At 42.4% G+C, this 19,992-nt stretch overlaps 4 protein-coding genes across 4 annotated transcripts; 1 reads left to right on the forward strand and 3 right to left on the reverse strand.

Annotated features, from left to right (window-relative positions):
• Window positions 1-2,189: 2,189 nt before the first annotated feature.
• Window positions 2,190-11,688, reverse strand: LOC6032208 (importin subunit alpha-3). Its single transcript, XM_038261609.1, has 5 exons — window positions 11,218-11,688; window positions 4,944-5,828; window positions 4,552-4,878; window positions 4,318-4,494; window positions 2,190-4,253 (listed from the first exon to the last, which is right to left on the reverse strand). The coding sequence occupies exons 1-5, from the start codon at window positions 11,284-11,286 to the stop codon at window positions 4,152-4,154; spliced, it is 1,560 nt and encodes a 519-aa protein (XP_038117537.1). The 5' UTR covers window positions 11,287-11,688; the 3' UTR covers window positions 2,190-4,151.
• Window positions 11,689-16,006: 4,318 nt separating this feature from the next.
• On the forward strand, window positions 16,007-16,652 carry LOC6032209 (40S ribosomal protein S15). The gene has a single exon (XM_001842797.2). The coding sequence runs from the start codon at window positions 16,115-16,117 to the stop codon at window positions 16,562-16,564; it is 450 nt and encodes a 149-aa protein (XP_001842849.1). The 5' UTR covers window positions 16,007-16,114; the 3' UTR covers window positions 16,565-16,652.
• Window positions 16,653-16,721: 69 nt separating this feature from the next.
• LOC6032210 (sperm axonemal maintenance protein CFAP97D1) lies at window positions 16,722-17,635 on the reverse strand. The gene is made up of 2 exons (XM_001842798.2): window positions 17,225-17,635; window positions 16,722-17,155 (listed from the first exon to the last, which is right to left on the reverse strand). Exons 1-2 carry the CDS (start codon window positions 17,491-17,493, stop codon window positions 16,843-16,845), a joined length of 582 nt encoding a protein of 193 aa, XP_001842850.2. The 5' UTR covers window positions 17,494-17,635; the 3' UTR covers window positions 16,722-16,842.
• Window positions 17,636-18,351: 716 nt separating this feature from the next.
• Window positions 18,352-19,974, reverse strand: LOC6032211 (probable asparagine--tRNA ligase, mitochondrial). Its single transcript, XM_038263614.1, has 2 exons — window positions 19,748-19,974; window positions 18,352-19,686 (listed from the first exon to the last, which is right to left on the reverse strand). Exons 1-2 carry the CDS (start codon window positions 19,892-19,894, stop codon window positions 18,388-18,390), a joined length of 1,446 nt encoding a protein of 481 aa, XP_038119542.1. The 5' UTR covers window positions 19,895-19,974; the 3' UTR covers window positions 18,352-18,387.
• Between the last annotated feature and the right edge of the window lie 18 nt (window positions 19,975-19,992).

The raw sequence follows: 19,992 nt of genomic DNA on the forward strand, positions 1-19,992 counted from the left end.
ACAACTTTGCCGAAGACACTAAATCGATCAAAAAATTCCTTCAAAAGATACAGATTTTTGATTTTTTACAAATCATTTTTGCATGGACAGCTGCCAAAGGAGAATGGGCAAATTTGTATGGGAGCTGGTCCAAGGATGTACACGAACGGGACCAACTTTTTTCGAAAGATCTCGCCGAGACATGAAAAAAAGTCTTCTGGACCAACTTGGATGACCCAGGACATCCTAACACATTAGCAAAGTAGTCTACCACACTCACTGAAGCTATGCGGGTATGTTCCGTTGTCAAAACCGGTCGACATTTGGATTGTTACGGTAGTAGACCCACAGATCTTCGATTTCGTAGAGAATTGCTCAATATTTAAAATGTTGGGAAGCTCAATTATTTAAATATTCAAAAATGCTGAAAAAATCTATGAAACTCTAATTTTAAAAATAACTCTTTTTTAAGTTCTAAGATTAAAATTTCAAAAATCAAGGAATTTGTGTCCAACCACAAATATATCTCCATCTAATGCAGGGGTGTTCAAAGTTTTGAATGTCGGGCCAAATTTGTATCTCACATGAGCTTGCGTGCCAAGTTTAAAAATTGTTTATTTGAGAAAAAATAAATTGCTTTATTTCAATCCATAATAGCAAAATATATAACCACCGGTTTTTTTATTTTCATGTAATTTTTTGCCGCAGTTTTGTTCCAAATAGCTTCCAATTTCATTAAGCAGCAAAATAAAAAAAAAGCAAAACATATTATTGCAATGTTTATGCCAAACATTGAATCAAGAAATACAGTATTTTTTGTAAGAATTTTAAATACTATGGCCTGGTCAAGGTCGAGAGGTGGTTGCACTTTTTGTGGATGAAAACAATCACATTTTCACAAAGATAAAGATAATGAAATTGAAAAAAAAATAATTATTTGAATTCACTTGAGCAAAGCTCTATTTTTATTTTTTGTATTTTTTTATTTGACTTAAACTTTGTGGGGCCAAATAAGCTATTTTGCGTCATTGGTTCACCCATACAAGTCTCCATACAATTTTGGCTGCTGTCCATACAAAAATGGTATGTCAATATTCAAACAGCTGTAACTTTTGAGTGAATTTTCTGATCATATTGGTGTCTTGGGCAAAGTTGTTGGTATTGTTGAGGACTATTGAGAAAAAAAATAGGTACACGAAAAAAAAAATTTGCAGATTTTTTAATCAACTTTTTTTTACTAAAAGTCAATTTCCCTAAATACGTATTTTTTTCATGCAAAAACAAATTTGACATTATTTTTTAATGCATAATTGAATTTGCAATTGAAAAGTACTTAACAGATTTTTTAATAAAGGGCTCCGTTTTCAAGATATAGCCACCGAAAGTTTGATTTCAGCGAAATATTTGCAGTTTTTTCGATTTTTAAAAATAGTGACCATTTCTAAAAATATTTTTTTCGAAAAGTTCAGAAAATTTGCTATAAAATTGTCTAAGAGACATTGAAGATTGGACCTCGGGTTGCTGAGATAGAGCCGCTTTAAGAAAAAGAAACACGAAAATTGAAGTTTTCTAAATCTCACCAAAACAACCCACCATTTTCTAATGACGATGTCTCTGCAACTAATGGTCCGATTTTCAACATTTGTGAAATTTTCCGATCTTTTTGAAAAAAATATTTTATTTTTTTTAATCAAGACTAACATTTTAAAAGGGCCAACCCTTGAATATTACGCCTTGAATATTGTGCCCTAAATAAATGTTTGGCTAATGTGTGTTGACAAGGTTGACAGCGAACCAGCGAAACATGTTTGCTTCGATTGGTTTCCCTGAGAGGGTTTGTTCAGGGTGGCGCAACTCAAAGTCGAGTTTGTTTTTATTTTTTTTATTTTTGCAAAGGTCCTTAAGCATATGCAACACAATACTTTTTAGGGCCTTTTTAAAAAGAAAAACTCTATAATGCACGATCAATAGGCCGATCATAGAAATTGCCCGAGAAAGAAAACAAAAATCAAGGGACATTCATTATTCTGGAACATTTCGGACATTCAGAAGAACAATGTAAATGGGTCAATGTGAGTTTGTGAACAAATGCGATATCCTGTTCATGTCAGTGTAACTTTACATTTTAGCTATGGGCAGGATACACTCGTTGTTTACTAACTCACTTTGGCCCATGTACACCGTTAATTAGAGAAAAAAAATGAACCGCATTTTGTCTGTTTTTTTGTTTTTGTTTTATTACTGTTCAATGTTTTCAGAAAGGACAAAAATAAATCTGTTTTTCTTTTCACCTTCCCATTTTGCTTTCTTCACGGTACTGTTGGTGAGTGTGTTTGCTTGTTTGTTTGTGTGTGTTTGTTGTGGTTTGTCTGAGTGTTGCTTCTCGCGTCGCTTCGTCCTTTTATTCTTTTCTTGTTGTTTCTCGGTTCCAAATTTGACTTCCTAGCCAGCTTAAATACATAAAAAATGGTAATGTAGTTTTTTTTGCGTGTTTGCTGCTGCTGATTCGTATTTTTTTTTCATTTGTTTGATTTCTAATTTCTTTGTTATTCCCTAAAAGATTTTTTTCACATTCGTTCTGACTCCAAGTCTGCATAATTCGAAAATTACATTTTCTAGCTCGAGTTGGTTTCACAATTATCATTTTCAAAATGTACTAATCTTTTTCTGCGTAAACTCAACCAACGTGTGACGATCACCAAAAAAGTGCGCGTTTGTCTCTATAATCTGTTCTCTCCTTCTTTCTTGTTTTCGGAGCAACCTTTCACATTTGTCTACACAAGAACAAAATTTGATTACTTAAAAATTCCTAACGCAGATGCCTACCTGCTACCCGCGCAGGGGACTCCCTCTCTTGTTTTGTTGATTCGTGAAAACTAATTACAAAAAAAACCCTTCCTTCAAGAGTGCGTGCTGCTTAATTTCATTAAGAGCCGCGCCTTCCCGCAATCACTTGTTCTAATTCATTTGTGGCTGATATTTTATTCTCTTTACACTTAATAAAGCTTAAACTAAAGCAAAAGAAGCCCTTTTTTCTGTTGGCTCGGAAAATGAGAAGTTTCGTGTCGATTTGTCATCCAACCGGGAAAATAACATAGCTAACTTACAGTCCATTGGTTTATTTCGATCAATAAAGTTTGCAATATAAAAATATGCTTTTTACACGAGAGGAAAAAAAAACGCGGTTTCTTCTTTACACTTTTTGCCTTCTTCTTGCCTCTACTACACTTGCTGTTTAGCTAAATTTTGCCTCTCAATTTGTCGCCGACGGGCTAAATTGAGTTTTTTTTTCTTTTTCGTTTAAAAAGTTTCAACCTTTCTCCTTCCCTTCTCCGCGAGCGAGGTAACTTGATTTGATTCTTTAATAATTAAAAGCAGGATAGTTTAAAGGTATCCTTTCCACGAACGTTTTTTTTTTCGTTTTTAAACCGAAATTTTAAAGGAAAATTAAACAGTTGCGACACGGCAAAACAAATAATCTCGCTTGACGTTCTTTTTTTAAAGTTATTTTTTTTTCCTCGAAGAAGAGAAGGAACTTGAGTTTGTTGGAGGGGTTATTTTTCTACAGAAAAACGTAATTCTTAATTCATTCAACGGTCGTGTTTGTGTACGTGTACGTGTGTATAAGCGTCTTCAGATGGGTATGAATTTGTGTGTTTGTGTGGTGAGTGCGTGTGTACGATGAATGGCAGATGCAGCTTCGTCGTCCGTTAGTCCTCTATTAACCTGTCCTTTCCGCAATCCTTTTCTTCTGATCTTCGTGTGTTCTGTTGTTTGTTTATATAATAAATAGATATCATTAACTTGCTTCTTTTTTAATTAGTTTTGCAGAAAATCCTAAGAAAAACTAGCATTTCTTATCTGCTTGCTCTGGGCGCGCGCGCGTGCCACCTTTTCCGTCCGGGAAGAGGCGACTGGCGTCGAATCATCCGACCTCTTCGAAAACGCACACGAAGGTGGTGGTGGTGGTGGCGATAATTTTGAAACATGACCAACTAAAACTTGCAGCGGCGTGGCGTTGAGTGTGTTTGTGTGTGTGTGGATAGTGCGCCGATAAGATTCTGACGGGGGAGGAAGGGGGAAGATATTGTGTGTTTTTTTGCTAGTGTTGCTAGTCCTCTGCCAGTCGCGGATCGCGGGATTCCTTTCCTTAGGTTGTTTGTGTGCTTGTTTTAAAAGTTGAACCCGTCCCGGGGCACGTTCGGGTTCTGGTTGAACTGGAACGCGTTCTCGTCGACGGCCGGTCTCAGCTCGTCCAGCACGGCCTCGTCGGTCTGAGGGAGGGAGGACAGAGATTAATTTCACCTCAAGGCAATCAAGAAAGCACGCGCGTCTTACCTCGTCCGAGAAGAACTGCTCGATGATGTCGTACGCCAGCTTGTAGATTTCGATATTCTCGTGGTTCTGGAGCATCTCGATCTTGGACACTCCGTCGCACTCCTCAATCATGTTGGCAATCTCCTCCGTGTGCGGTCCGGCCAGTTTCAGCATGTTGTTGATGCCGTCCAGGATAACCTAGAAAGCGAGAGATTAGTCAGCACTTGCAGCACACCAAAAACCCAAACAACTCACATTGATAACTTGCGTATCCTTGCACGTGAGCAGGTCGCAGAACGGCGGGATGGCACCGTCCTTGATGAGCTGCGCCACCTGTTCCCGGTTGCCGCTGATCGTGAGGTTGCTGATCGCCCACGCCGCCTCCTTCTGCGTCTGGAACTCGCCCTTGCTCAGATTCTCGATGATCTTCGGCAGCAGGCCGGCATCGATGACGGCCTGCACCTGGGCCTGGTTGCCGGCCGTGATGTTCGACAGGAACCAGACCGCCTCCTTGCGGATCTTGTCCTTGGCGTGGCTCAGCAGCGACGGGAAGTGCGACAGGGCGTCGCAATTCAGGACGACCTGGAAAAATGGTTCAATTTGAAATTTCAAGAAGTCAGCGGAATAAAAAAAACCAGCAAATCTACCTGAGTCTGATCGTCGGAACCGGTCACGATGTTGCCGACCGCTCGGAGCGCCGCCGTCTGGACCTTGACTTCCACGTGCGACAGCAGCGGAATCAACTTGGGCACGACGCCACTGTCGATCACCAGCTGGATCTGTTCGTTGCCTCCGTCGGTGAGATAGCTGAGCGCCCACACGGTGTCCACGAGGATATTGATGTCGGTGTGGTGGATCAGCATGTTGAGCGCCGGCAGAATCTCCAGTATTGTGTTGACCGGTGGCGGTGGATCCTTGTTACGACACAGGTTCACAATCACCCAGGTGACGTTGCGCAGGAAGGGAATCGGAATCTCTGGCTTGATGAACGAAAGCAGCGGCTGGACGACGCCGAGCTTGATGACGTAATCCCGCAGGCACGGGCCATCGCCGATGATGTTTCCGAGCGCCCATACGGCCTGTTCGCACACATTCGGGGCAGGGGAACCGAGCAGACGCAGAAACAGTGGCACGGCACCGGCGCGCACGACCTGGTTCGTTTGGGCCGATGTTCCGGAAGCGATATTCGTCAGTGCCCAGGCGGCTTCAAACTGCAGCAGCTGGTTGTCGTCGCGATCCAGACAGCCCACCAAGATCGGCAGAATTCCGCTCTGTATCAACGCGTCGATCGGCGGGTTGCGGTCCGAGGAGAGCAACCGACGGGCGGCCTGGACGGCGGCCAGCTGTTCCTCTTTGTCGGCGTTGTTTCCGGCCTTGTCAACGAGCTTCTTCAGGTTCGTCGGCGAGGTGTAGTCGTCCTCGTCTGTCGATTCGGCCGGCGTCGCGGGCACGTTGCGCCGTTTGAGGATCGTCTCTTCGCGCTTGTTTTTGCGTAGCTCAACTGTCACCTCATTGCGACGTCTTCGCATCTCCTGCAAAAGAAGAAAGAAAGCGATCATGTTTAGTTTCACCCAACAGCAAAATTGACCACACAATAATTGCCCTTCCGAGAATCCCCGAACTGCTTGCATTGACCGCAGAGTCAGATTGTGTGAATAAACGACATTTTACAGAAACCACCGGGAAGGGAGGATGCGTGGACATACCGGCGATTGCTTACGCTCCATACAGAAAAGATTTTTTTTTATATTTCTGGAAACAACTTTCAACAAATTCTCAATTCTCGGGTTAGTTTTCAAAAGATGGTAAGATTCACCCTGATTCACCGTGACCTCCAACTCTCAATTCAAACGAAACTTCATTTCTGGAGTTTTTTTTTAAAAAAAAAAAAAGGTCCAATAAACCGAATTTTCAGTTTTAAATAAACTTCAGATTTATTTATTTCCAGTTTAGGACTTGTTGATAAACAATCTCAAAAAAAAAAGATATTTTAAATTAGTTTTTCGTGAGGGTTCGTTCAAAAATTTCGTCCATGAATAGAGGGCGAGAGGGGGGTCTAGAGTTAGTGACAGTCCTTACTAAAGGTACCGTCAACTAGGGCGACAGTCTGAATAAGGACAGTTGTTTTTTTTTTATTCATAACTTATTTTTATTAGGTCCTTTTAGGTGCTGTGACCAGGTTGGGACCGAGGATCTTTAAATAACTTTTATATAACAAAAAAAAAACAACTCCATAAACTCCATACTTGGAGATCATGTAACTGACCAGGGTTACTTGGTCCAAGCGGGTCTTACAGGTCTTGAACCTGCCGATGTACTCGGAGAAAATGCCCCACAGCTCAACCGAACTGTAGAGCACCTCCCCGGCTTCCTCCTTCGTGGCTCGACCGTCTCGGGAGCCACTGCTTCCTTGGCTTTTTCCTGCGGGGCGAGGACGATCCTTCGATTTTCCGTCCGGAACTGCGCCCGGCAGCGGAGGGAACTCCGCAGGCGTGAACGCCGGAACTGCTGGACTCTGCTTCTCCGCCTTCCTTGCCGGCGGTTTCAGGTGACAGTTCCTGTTTCCATGACCCAGCTGCAAGCAGTTCCTGCACTGGGTCACGTTCGGCCGCTTGTTCCGGTAGGCCTCCCACCGGATGATAGTGCTTGCCACAACTTTCATTGCAGAGAGCTTCTTCAGATTGGTGTATCCCTTGGGGAAGACCACAATGTACGGAGTTTCGTCCACGGTGGACTTTTCCTTCCGCTTGATGACGTGCACCTCCAGCGCGTCCAGCTTGAGATCTCTCTTCAGAAGGTACTTGACCTCGTCCGGTTTCAGTTCATCAGGAAAACCACGAAGAACCACCCGATGATTTCGTTCGCTCCGCCGATCGTGGGTGTAGAATTCCACTTTCTTCTTCTTGAGTAGCGCTTGCAACTTGTCAAAATCTTTGACAGAGAAGCAGGTCACCTTGGTTCCAAATCGGCTTAGTTTGTAAATCGGTTTGAAACCAAGTTTACAACTTTCCACTATCGCCACGAGCTTGTAAAAATCCGTGGTGCTCTTCATCACCAAAGGTGGTTGCTTTTGTTTACCTGCCGACTGGCCGGGTGGTGAAACCGCCGGGGCGTCTCCTCCTCCTGCTGGGCTGGCATTGTTGTTGTTTTCGTTTTCCGCTAGCGGGCTGAACTTGTTGTTATTGAGAACATTCTGCTCCACTTTTCCTTCTCCGATGATCTCAGGGGTCTTCTTCCGCTTCCGATTTCCGGGGATGAGTTGGAAATCATCCGTCTCGGAGGTCTCTTCCACCTCCATCCGTCAAGCAACTCGAGGCACGATGCCTTTAGCGCGCACGTACACACGTCTACTCTCTCGGAGCTGTGTGTGGAGAGTGCCAAGGACAGTTGTTTGAAGAGAACTTAAATGCTTGCTATTTGGAAAACGATGCACTATCTGTATTGTTCTGTGTCTATTCCATCAGAAACTAATGAAAAATTTCCTCATATTGCGCAGTAACAAGGCTAAAACTACTGTGTCGATTTGTCCTGTGTGCCTCTTTTCGTCCCAGATCTGAAATTCCGCAAAACACTGGACGTAATATTTGAACAACCCCTAAGACTTAGTATTACTTAGTATAGACTTAATAGATCGAATACCAATGCAAAAAGAGGAATACCAATGACTCTTGCGTCCTTTGAAAACTCAGAGAATTGTTTTGCTATTTGAAAAAAAAACCTTTAGGATGTTGGCGCCTTACTCACAGTCCCCTTTAACATGTTATGGAACCCCGGGACGGATCGAATGAGACCAAAACAGTCAAAATTAGGGACCCTAAATAGGGAGACTGGTCGAAGTGAATTTGACGTACCTTTACGCCCAGCAAAACTTATCAGTTTTGCCAAGCACAAAACATACGTTGCCAGATCGATTTAGCAAACTTAGACCAATCTCCCTATTTAGAGTCTCTAGTTAAAATCGGTCCAGCCAGTGCCGATAAGATCGAATGAAGCAGGTATTAGACTATGACAAACAAACAAACAAACAAACAAACACACTTTTTGACAGTTGGTTTGCTGTGTTTGTTTGTCTGAATTTCGTCGCTCTCGAGCTAACTTGTCTTGTCTTAGCACGGCGGCGTTGATTTGTTTGCAGAAACGTCAGCCTGCATACATTTGGCTTTGTTTGCGAGTTTGGCAGACTGTCAAAAATAAAAAAAAGGGTGAGCTTGATTGTTTGTTTGCCATCGTCTAATATCTCCTTCTTCAGGACCACAATCTGAGTCTGTGTTTGGTGAGATGTTGATCAAAAAATGTTCACTCGATTATCTCGGCACTGGCCGAACCGATTTTGTCCGCTTTAGTTATAGAATTATGCAAGTTATGAAAAAAAAAACAAGTTTGACTGAAGTCCGGAAGATTGTACAAAGGGTGGATTTTGCAAGAAAACCTGTCTCCTGTACTCCTCGATATTAGCTCCTGAAAAGTGCTTAAAAAGTGCAAAAATGCCTCACGGCACGAAAAAGAGGCCGAGCTCACCAGCAGGATCGGCAGATTTGAAGAAGCTAAAGAATGCCGAAGCGCTACCTGCAAAGCCAGGCAGTTTGAGCAAGGACGCTCAAAAATTGTCTGGAAACCAGTTCACTACCCTCCCTGTGGACGTGAGCGAGAAGGAAGAATTTGAACGACGGGAAACGTTGCCACCCATTTTTGTGAAAACATCGTCATCGGATTCGGTGCGAAAGTGGCTGACCGGGTTTATCAAATCTGGTGCTTTACGGGCTTCCATTCGCTTGTGTGCTGATGGACTCAAAATTCTGCTACCTACCAGAAAGGAATACAACTACGTTCGGGATTTCCTGAACAACACAAAGATTGAATACTACAGCCATGACGATCCAGGTAAACGCCCCATGAAACAGGTCCTCCGTGGCCTGTACGACATGGATGTGAATATTCTGAAAGAAGAGCTCAAAACTCTTAAGTTGAAAGTGATCGAAGTCTTCAAGATGACGAGACACAACAAGGACATCAAGTATCGTGATCAACTGTACCTGGTTCATCTCGAGAAAGGATCGACAACGCCGTCTGAGCTGAAAGCAGTTCGGGCAATTTTCAACATCATCGTGACTTGGGAACGTTATCGTCCAGTGCACCGGGACGTGACAGTTTGGACACGGTGAGAGGAACTGTTTCATCAAGAGTCGTTGTGCAACCTGCGGAGGTGAGCACAAAACTTAAGCTTGCAACACAATCAACGAGAACATCGAAGCGAAATGCTTCAATTGCGGCGGCGACCATTCGACTAAGAATCGAAGCTGCCCAAAACGAGCTGAGTTTGTAAAAATTCGGCAGCAAGCGACGACGAGGCACCAACCAAATCGTCACAAAACACCACCAGCATTCACGGACGTGCTTTGGCGTCACCTGGAGCGGGATCTGTTCGAGTGGTTTCAAATCCAGCATCAACGGATGAAGGCAGTAGTGACCTGTTTTTACCACAAGAACTTCTGAACATTTTCATCGAGATGACAACAACACTGCGTGGTTGCAAAACTCGCCAGGAACAAGTAAGAACCCTTGGAGCATTCATCTTAAAATACAGTTCGTAGTTTACTCGTTCTACTGATTTTGAATATTTCAATAAATTTACATTTTTTAGTTTTAAGTTAAGATTAGTTTTTTTACCCAAATTTATTCGATTTAATGCAAAAATGTAAAACAATTTGAAGTAAATAAATGAATGTTAACAGTTAATAATAAAACGAAAAATACAACAAAGATGAAGAGCATTTAGCCATACCACTTAGAATGTAAATGAAATGTAATTATTATAAGAATGTTGAATAAAGACATATTTAATTTCAAATACATTGATTTAATTTATTTTTCAGAACAAAGTTAGAAAATATTTGCAAAACTTTCAGATCTTCGAAGTACAATGCGCGCTTCCCTAATTCCGACGTAAACTTTAAGTAGCAAAAATGAATAATATTGACCACATAGGAAGTTTTTCCCTAACACGGAGGTACTTTGAATGCATTTTGAAGCAAAATAAGCATTTACTAAACACATCTAACTAACATGAACGAAGTAATTCAACGCCATTCTGATTCAATTCAAGTAAACTAATCAAGCAAAACATTGTGAATGGGCCAATATGAGTCCGTAAGCAGTGCTTATGTTAGTGGATGTTTACATTAGGAGTGAGAAATTTGTGATCTGCAACGTAATTGAAGTTAACAAATAAAACTAAGCTAATCCAAGATACTCTGGCAGACTTTATACATAATTCCGGGTAACCTAACGACTAATCGCCAAGTTTGTTTCGTGACTCATCAACAACAAGGGACCTCTCTCCCTCGTTAATGTTCTGGGGTCAACCCCAGACGACACTGCTGACGGTGCACGTCTGCCCGCGATGACCAGACAGCTAATAAATAAAACAAAACGAACACATGCACGCGTGCGACGACGACGACTAGTTATTCACAGCTGAAGTCTGCTCTTTTCTGGCTGGAATTGTTTCGGTTTTTGGCTCGATTTGAAGCTCCTTCCAAAATTCCACTCGAGCCGTACTCAAAAAGAAGACAACACGATCAAAGTAGCCTTCGCTGATTCATTTTCGATTTTTTACTCTTTCTCTCTCTCTCTCTCCGCCAAAGGAACAGAGACCCCGTCGAAGGTCAAACTCATTTTCGTTTTAATAGCCATCGGCGGCCGGAAACTGCCGCAAGTTGCGGGTGCCGTCCGGAAATTGCTTCGCAACTTCGCACAACAACAAAAAAAAAATGCAAAAGTTGTGAAATGTCCTTCCGGATTTTTTTCCTCCCATTTTCCGGAGATCCAGTCGCGTAATTTCGCAGCTCCAGCAGCGTTGCACCAGCCCCAATCGCCGCTCCATTAGCGAGCGCGACCCGGAAACTTCCAGAAAACACTCACCTCTTGATCTTTTCCTTTGTTTTTAAAACCTTGCATTCGGTTTTTCATCTGCGAATCTATCGACGCCATTTTTGCTCCTCACTGGTGCTGCTGGCTGGCCTGGCTGAGAACACTCACAAAAAAAAAGAACCCTCTGCCTACTAGATTGTGTGTGTGTGCCTGTTTGTGTGTGGTTGTTCGTGACCACCTCCTCCTCCGCCTCACTCTCGTTTCTACGTTTGAGCTCTCGTTCGCAGCAGGCGGGGATCGTCCTCTGGAGCCGTTCTGCTCCTGTTTTTTTCCCCTTCAAATGTGTGTATCCTTCAACCAGCTAATCCTCCCGATCGTTCCCGTAATGACGACGCACGATTCACGCACGAATTTTCTTTGCTTGAGTCAGCGAATACGCGCGATGGCACTCGCGATCTAAATTTTTCTGCGCTTCTGGCGAGTCCTCCCGTCGTCGTCGTAGTTCGCGGAGCTGTCAAAAGCCGATTTTGACAGCTGGCACAGCCCTAGGTCGGATGTCGGCGAACGCAAACTTTTAAGGACACGGAGAAAAAAAATATGAATTTGGAGAAAAAAATATCAAGCTGTCAAATCAGCAAAACGGAGTTGAACTTTCTGTGCAATTGGGTACTAAACTGCCCCTGATCGCATAAATGTCCCATATGCATTTTCATCGTTTTTGAGATATTGATGCAGCTTGGTTCAAAATCGTGTGGTCTTTCATTAGAGCCCTCGAATTTTACCGTTTTGGCCATTATGGTAATTTTCGAGGTAATTTTGATCGCTTTGGCCATTTCGCTCGTTTTGGTTATTTCTTGGTTTTGCTCAATTGGGTACTAAAGCCCCGAGTAAAGCCCTGTGTCAATTTTTATGTACAACGGTAAAAAACACGATTAAAAACAATTTCTGATCTTTATTTTTTTCATTTTAACTCAAAAAAAATTGACAATACAACATTTTTCGATGGATCAACTATGGTCCCCTTGGAACGAGCTGTCAAGTAGGAGCTTTTCTGTCAAGAAGGACCGCGAGGTTAATTTTTCAAAATTGATTTAAAAATCCATTTTAAACTCTTTGTGGTCGTACAAAGCGTCATTGTACTCAGAAAAATAAGCTTTATCGCTGTAAACAATAATATAGCTTCATTTTAGGACCCAATTTGGTTACTTTGATCCATTTTGTTGATTTTGCCATTATAGGTTATTTTTATAATATTGATCGTTTTAGTTATTTTAGCCCTTTTGATCATTTTTTATTTGGTCATTATGGTAATTTTGGTTGATTTGGATTTTTTGTAATTTTGATCGTTTTGGCCGTTTTATTCATTTTGATCGTTTTGGCCATTTTGGTCATTTAGGTCGATTTCGTTATTTTGACCATTTTGGTCGATTATGTTATTCAGGCCATTTTGGTAGTTTTGGTCAATTGGGTCCTAAAATAAAGCTTAGATTGCTGATATTATTGCTTACACCTATAAAGTTTATTTTTCTGAGTACAATGACCCTTTGTACGAACACAAAGAGTTTAAAATGGATTTTTAAATCAATTTCGAAAAATTAACCTCGCGGTCCTTCTTGACAGAAAAGCTCCTACTTGACAGCTCGTTCCAAGGGGACCATAGTTGATCTATCGAAAAAATGTTGTCCAGTCAAAAAAAAATTTGCATTAAAATGAAAAAAGTGATCAGAAATGGTTTTTAATCGTGTTTTTTACAGTTGTACATAAAAATTTACATAGGGCTTTAGTGATTCTATGACAATTTCCGGAATTCCATTTCCCGGAATGGACGTTTTCCGGAATGGACGTTATCCGGAATGGACGTTATCCGGAATGGACATTATCCGGAATGGACATTATCCGGAATGGACGTTATCCGGAATGAAATTTCCCGGAATGGACGTTTCCCGGAATGGACATTTCCCAGAAAAATTAGTTTTTTTTAATATTACCTGATGTTACAATGAACTGGTTTGACCTAGTCACATTTAAGAAACTCGATATTTTGACAACAATATGAATGATAAAAACATGAATGATAAAAAAGAAAGTGAAATGTTCGGACACGAACAATAGAAGCAAGCGATGACTATTGAACCAATAATTTATTACCCACCACGAGATGTAACAATGTAGATCGACAGTTATTAGACAAACACTAGATGTTTTCAACATTCTTTCAATGTGATGTTATGTAAGAATTTTCCCTTCTTTTGTTAATCAGTTGACTTTTGTGACTAAATTTTACCGAATTTTATTATGTATAAGGCAGAATGTTTATTTTCAAAGAAGGGAAAACCTCAAGAAAATAAAAAGCTTTACAGAAAATCAATGCATAATACGTACTTTCTTGAGATTTTTCCTTCTTTAAAAATACACGATCTTTCATCAAAGTAATGGGATTTATATAAGAGTTTTCCCTTCTTTTGCTGATTCTACTAAATTTTACCTAGTTTTTCGTTAAAGAACTCTGAACTATACAGAAGAATGTTTATTTTCAAAGAAGTGAAAATCTCTAGAAAATAAAAAGTTTTCAGAAGATCAAAGTATAATGTGTATTTTCTTGAGGGTTTCCCTTCTATAAAAATGAACACTCTTTCATCAATGTGATGGGATTTCGTGTTAGAGTTTTCCCTTCTTATGGTAATAAGTTGACTTTTGTGAAAACATTCTATCAAATTTTATTATAAGGCAGAATGTTTATTTTCTTGCACCGGAAGCAAAGCAAGAACGCCCCAGCAGCTGGACACCGAGTTGCGGCTGAGGACACAAGCAAAGGCCAGCAGAGCCAACCAAGACCCCTACACAATCCCCCTTCCCATCCCACGCCTTGTCTTTAACATCAATCCCTTCCCTACTAACCCCGAGTAGGCCGCGGGTAATCGGCTCCCCTCCCACTAACATTTACACACAAGATCCTCTGTAATTATTAAGTTTTTTGTAATTACAAAAGCCGACTCGGTCCTAACCAGGTCCCAGTACCGAAAAGGACCTAATAAAAATAATTTTATGAAAAAAAAAAAATGTTTATTTTCAAAGAAGGGAAATCCTCTATAAAATGAAAGAAGATCAAAGTATAATACGAGGTATAATGTGTATTTTCTTGAGGGTTTCCCTTCTTTGAAAATGAACACTTTCATCAAAGTAATGGAATTTTTTATAAGATTTTTTCCTTTTTTGTTAATTCTACTCAATTTTACCTAGTTTTTCGTTACAGAACTATACACTATAAAGAAGAATGTTTATTTTCATAGAAGGGAAAACCTCAAGAAAATAAAAAGCTTTTCAGAAAATCAAACTACCTATAACGTGTATTTTCTTGAGATTTTCCCTTCTCTAAAAATACACGATCTTTCATCAAGGTAATGGGATTTTATATAAAAACTACTTTTGTTGATTCTACTAAATTTTACCTAGTTTTTCATTAAAGAACTCTGAACTATCGAGCTGTCAAATCGCAACATGGAGTTAAACTTTCTGTGCAGTTGCTGTGAAGCTTACCAAGGCTTTTCAAAAAGTTTAACTCCACGTTGCACGCACACACTCTCACTTTTAATTTCTCGATACAGAAGTTTTTTTTCCTTAAAGAACTCTGAACTATACAGAAGAATGTTTATTTTCATAGAAGGGAAAACCTCTAGAAAATAAAAAGCTTTCAGAAGATCAAAGTAAAATGTGTATTTCCTTGAGGTTTTCCCTTCTTTGAAAGTGAACACTCTTTCATCAATGTGATGGGATTTCGTGTAAGAGATTTCCCTTCTTGTGTTAATCAGTTGACTTTTGTTAGTATCTTCTACCAAATTTTATTATAAAGCAGAATGCTTATTTTTAAAGAAGGAAAAATCTCAAGAAAGTACGTATTATGCATTGATTTTCTGAAAAGATTTTTATTTTCTTGAGGTTTTCCCTTCTTTGAAAATAAACATTCTGCCTTATACATAATAAAATTTTGTAGAATTTAGTCACAATAGTCAACTGATTAACAAAAGAAGGGAAAATTCTTACATAACATCACATTGAAAGAATGTTGAAAACATCTAGTGTTTGTCTAATAACTGTCGATCTACATTGTTACATCTCGTGGTGGGTAATAAATTATTGGTTCAATAGTCATCGCTTGCTTCTATTGTTCGTGTCCGAACATTTCACTTTCTTTTTTATCATTCATGTTTTATCATTCATATTGTTGTCAAAATATCGAGTTCCTTAAATGTGACTAGGTCAAACTAGTTCATTGTATCATCAGGTAATATTGAAAAAAAACTATTTGTTCCGGGAAATGTCCATTCCGGGAAACGTCCATTCCGGGAAATTTCATTCCGGATAACGTCCATTCCGGATAATGTCCATTCTGGAAAACGTCCATTCCGGGAAATGGAATTCCGGAAATTGTCATAGAATCGGCTTTAGTACCCAATTTAGCCTATTTGGTCATTTTGGTACTTCTTATATTTTTGGTTGTTTTGGTTATTTTGAACTTGATTTTGAATCGTTTCGGTTATTTTAGTCGTTTTAGTAATTTTATCGTTTTTGCAGTCATGGTGATTTTGATCGTTTTGGACATTTTATTCGATTTGGTATTATGTATTTGTTACTTTGACCGTTTTGGTCATCTTGGTGGTTTAGGTCGATTTGGACCGAGATTGGAACCCTGAGAGTGACATTTCGCCGCTCTCTACTGTTGGCCTGTTAAATTTTTGATTCGGTAAAAACCTATATGTGTCAACCATCTTGACGCTGCCGAAAAACGCAAACATTCCCGAGCTGTCAAAGAACGCGTATTCGCACATCCGCAAACAGCCGCGCTGTCAAACTCTCTTTTCTCTTCCACATCTAGTGTGAGGACGTAGTGTCGCGAGGTGCTCGCTGGATTTTTTTACGTTTAATCCGGAATATCCGAGAAACCGTAACCATGGCGGATGCTGTCGATGCCGAGGGAATCAAGAAGAAGCGCGCGTTCCGCAAGTTCACGTACCGCGGCGTGGACCTGGACCAGTTGCTGGACATGAAGCATGACCTGCTGATGGAGCTGATGCACAGCCGTGCCAAGCGCCGTTTCAACCGCGGTCTCCGCCGCAAGCCGCTGGCCCTGATCAAGAAGCTGCGCAAGGCCAAGAAGAATGCCCCACCACTAGAGAAGCCTGCCATCGTCAAGACCCATCTGCGTAACATGATCATCGTCCCGGAGATGGTCGGTTCCATCGTTGGTATCTACAACGGCAAAACCTTCAACCAGGTTGAAATCAAGCCGGAAATGATCGGTCACTACCTGGGCGAATTCTCGCTGACCTACAAACCCGTCAAGCACGGTCGGCCCGGTATTGGTGCCACCCACAGCTCCCGATTCATTCCACTGAAGTAAGAAGCTGTGAGTTTGAACTTTTCTTGGATTTAAGTGTCGGTGTTCTGCGAGAGTGAAATACAAGCTAAAATGTAAACAAACCCAGACGGAAGTGTTTTGTGTTTTTATCTCTTTTTTTTTTCGATCGGAACAAGGAAGAAACTCCCCTCAACAGGACCTAGCAGCTGCAGCAAACTTCAAACTTTATTGATAGTGAATCACACACGTACAACCGGCACACCGTCACACAAAGTTTTTTGAAAACGTTATTGATTATTTATGTTTTAGGAGAAAGATGCTCACTTGCAGCAGCAGAACCGACAGCAGACGTGCAGCTCCGACTCGGCCTCGTTCAGCAGCTTCCGGTTGGTGGTTTTACGCTGCGGTGCCCACGGCATACGGCCCTCTTCCGGCGCGACCTGGTTCAGCTTGTAGGCCCGCCCGTTGCACGCACTGCACCGAACTGTCCGCCCGCCGGGTGTGGCCGACTGGGGCGAGTCCGAGCCCATCTCGTCCAGAGTTCGCACCGACGAGCGGCGCCGGTCGCGCTCCATTTCGGTCACGCCGGTCGTCTTGGGACGGATCGGATAGATGTACTCGCGGCTGAGGAAGCTGGGAAAGAGATAGGGAGAAGGGACTCGAGGCTCTTGCAAGAATTGATCAGTGTTGCGCTCTGCTTACTTGGGTCGTGCCTGGGTCCAGATGTTGTCCAGCCGTTTCTTGCTCATGATCGCGCCCAGTCGCTGCAGCAGCCGGATGTTGTCCCGTTCGATCTTCTCCTTGCGTTCGCGCTCCTTCTGCAGCTTTTTCAACTTTTGCGTGATGTGGGCCCGTTCCGGCGGGGGGTGGAAATCGATCGCCGGGCCCGCCGTCTCCACCTTGATCCGATGGTTGTAGTAGCGTTGCATTTGCCACGGCCGGATGAGCAGTTTTTCCTTTTTCGTTAACATTATTTGGCCTGCTAATCGATTCTTTTGCGGAGCAAATTTAAGAAGGACAATGTCACCAGAAATCCAGCTTTTGAGGACAAGGTTTTTTCGACCTCTGACTTTGGACGCGATAAACAAGCGCGGCGAGTGCTGTTTCCCTGGGAGACGGATCACGTGGAAAGGGTTTTTGGCGCTTGGACGAAAAAAAAAAGTTTATTGACACGGCCTAGCAACCTCCGAAACAAATAAAATACTAGAAAATTTTGGTGTCAATCAAATTTATTGATTTCAAGCAATTCTAACATAGAATTACAAACTTTGTTCTTCGAAGAGACAGGACAAGGTTATTACGAACTTCCATTCTGTGTCTTCTTTCGCAGTTTATTTTAAATTTGCTGGATAAAAGAAAATGTTTTAAAATTTGAACTGTTAATTATTTTCTTTATTTTTCAAAAGTTCAGAATTAATTTGAAATATTCAAATTCTGGGATAGGGCCAATACGCACCTCCCAAGGAAAATGGTCAAGAAATGGCGTTGCGAACAGCAGCACTTCTGGCAACCATCAGCTTGCTTGGTTGCTCGAGCGTCGCGACGCCTACCCTGAATCTTTTCTGCCGTAGCAGCAAGTGCTGCCAGAAGCGAGTGAAGAAAAAGTTGAAGTTTTCAGCGGTGGTATTATAAATTCTGTAACATTCCTAATATTTAGCGAATCTTTTCGCACTCTTCGGCAAAGTTGTTCCCTGGAACACGAACTATGAGATTTTCAAATAAGTTTCCACGTAGTTTATGGATGGTCGCTTAAAAGCTAGCTAATTCTTCAAATTAATTATGAATTAGGTAAAAGGGTGGTCTCTCATGCTCAATTAAATAACAACAGCTTTCCTTTTAATTTTTGTTCTGTATTTCCCCCTCGTTTACATCGCACAATTGTGCGCCCACCGCGGGAACGGTATCACGTCCTTGACATTGTGCACGTTCAGCACCCACGCCAGATAGCGCTCCAGTCCCAGCCCGAACCCGGCCGTCGGAACCGACCCGAACTTGCGCAGCTCCAGATACCACCCGAGCGCCTCCCGGTCGGGCAGTTTTGCCGCCAACTTGTCGTGATCGCCCTCGCGGACACTTCCCCCGACCAGCTCGCCGGCGTGGGGCACCAAAAAGTCCAACGCGTCGACCAGCTCCGGATTGGCGGCGTTTTCCTTCATGTAAAAGGACTTGATCGCTTTCGGCCAACTCGTCACGAAGAGCGGGCTTGCAAAGTGGTCAACCAGGAAGAGTTCCTGCTCCTTGTTGATTCCCTCCGCGGGACAAACGGGTGATTTTAGTTTGGTTTTGTGCTGTTGTAGTACTTGCATGGCGTCGTCGAAGGTAATTCGCGGGAATTGTTTGTCCACCCAGGTGAATGATTGTTCTAAGCTTGAATCAGTGGTTAGTTTCCTAACGGAAGTCAAATCTTCCGAGGAGGTTTCCAACAGCGATTTCGTCACACACTTGACCATCGATTCGATTCGGTCCGCAAGCGCGTCCAACGAGTCCATGAAGGCTTCCTCGAGTTCGAGCATGTGAAACTCGGCCAGATGAATCGGCGATTTGGAGTTCTCCGCACGGAACGTCGGTCCAAAAGTGTAAACCTTGCCCAGCCCGTGTGCCATCGCTTCCAGGTGAAGCTGGCCGGAAACGGTGAGGAACGTCTGGCGATCGAAGTACGCCTGGTCGTGCGGGACACCCTTCTTGGCCATCTGCTTGAGCAGTCCGTCGTTTGCGGGTCGAACCTGGAAGGCTTCACCGGCGCCCTCGCAATCGTTGGACGTGATGATTGGCGTGTGGATCTGGATGAAGCCTTCGCGGTCCAGGTAATCGTTGAAGCACTTGGTGGCTTGATGCCGCACCCGCAGCGTGGACCCCACCGAACTGACCTGCGGCCGCAGGTGCAAATGGTTCCGGATGTAATCCGGCGGGTAGGACTTTTTCGGGTAGAACGGATAGCCTTCAGCTAGGGGGCAGGCGCCAAGTTCCTGCAGCGAGTCCACTTTGAGCTCGAGCTGATTTTTCGGGGTCCGTCCGAGCGTTCCGGTTACGTCGACGGACGAGCCGTAGGCTGTGTCTTGCAGCTGCGGTTTGCTGACCACCAGTTGGAGGTTGTGCGTGCAGGTTCCGTCGTTTACGTCCAGAAAGACGTTGTCCTTCATTTTGCGGACCGATTTGACCCAACCCTAAAAGATTAGAATTTTAATTATTTTTGTTTTTGAATAATCGGCTCAGATTTTGTTGCACCTTGACTTGAATTTTGTCACCCTCGGAATGCACTCCCGCTGCCACATCTTTAACTCGAGTCAAGTGATAAATGCTTCGTAAATTTGTTGACCTAGAAACTTTTATTGAGCTCAAAAGTGCTTTGTACATTTTTGAATTCTTAAACATTAAAACTAGTTTTAAATGCAAATTTTAACGAAATTCTGACGACCGGAACATTTCTGTTTACATCACTTCGGGTCTGTGCAAAAATTACGAAACGCACT

This window comes from Culex quinquefasciatus, chromosome 3, assembly GCF_015732765.1.
Source record: "Culex quinquefasciatus strain JHB chromosome 3, VPISU_Cqui_1.0_pri_paternal, whole genome shotgun sequence".
In the NCBI taxonomy this organism is placed as follows: domain Eukaryota; kingdom Metazoa; phylum Arthropoda; class Insecta; order Diptera; family Culicidae; genus Culex; species Culex quinquefasciatus.

Coding starts and splice junctions, on each gene's coding strand:
- LOC6032208 (XM_038261609.1), bottom strand. CDS start 11,286: ATGGCGTCGATAGATTCGCAGATGAAAAACCGAATGCAAGGTTTTAAA. Junction 5,829..11,217: donor ACAAAGGAAAAGATCAAGAG/GTGAGTGTTTTC, acceptor CTTCTTTTGCAG/GAGATGCGAAGACGTCGCAA. Junction 4,495..4,551: donor AGGATACGCAAGTTATCAAT/GTGAGTTGTTTG, acceptor CTCGCTTTCTAG/GTTATCCTGGACGGCATCAA.
- LOC6032209 (XM_001842797.2), top strand. CDS start 16,115: ATGGCGGATGCTGTCGATGCCGAGGGAATCAAGAAGAAGCGCGCGTTC.
- LOC6032210 (XM_001842798.2), bottom strand. CDS start 17,493: ATGTTAACGAAAAAGGAAAAACTGCTCATCCGGCCGTGGCAAATGCAA. Junction 17,156..17,224: donor TGGACCCAGGCACGACCCAA/GTAAGCAGAGCG, acceptor TCTCTTTCCCAG/CTTCCTCAGCCGCGAGTACA.
- LOC6032211 (XM_038263614.1), bottom strand. CDS start 19,894: ATGTTTAAGAATTCAAAAATGTACAAAGCACTTTTGAGCTCAATAAAA. Junction 19,687..19,747: donor GTGACAAAATTCAAGTCAAG/GTGCAACAAAAT, acceptor CTAATCTTTTAG/GGTTGGGTCAAATCGGTCCG.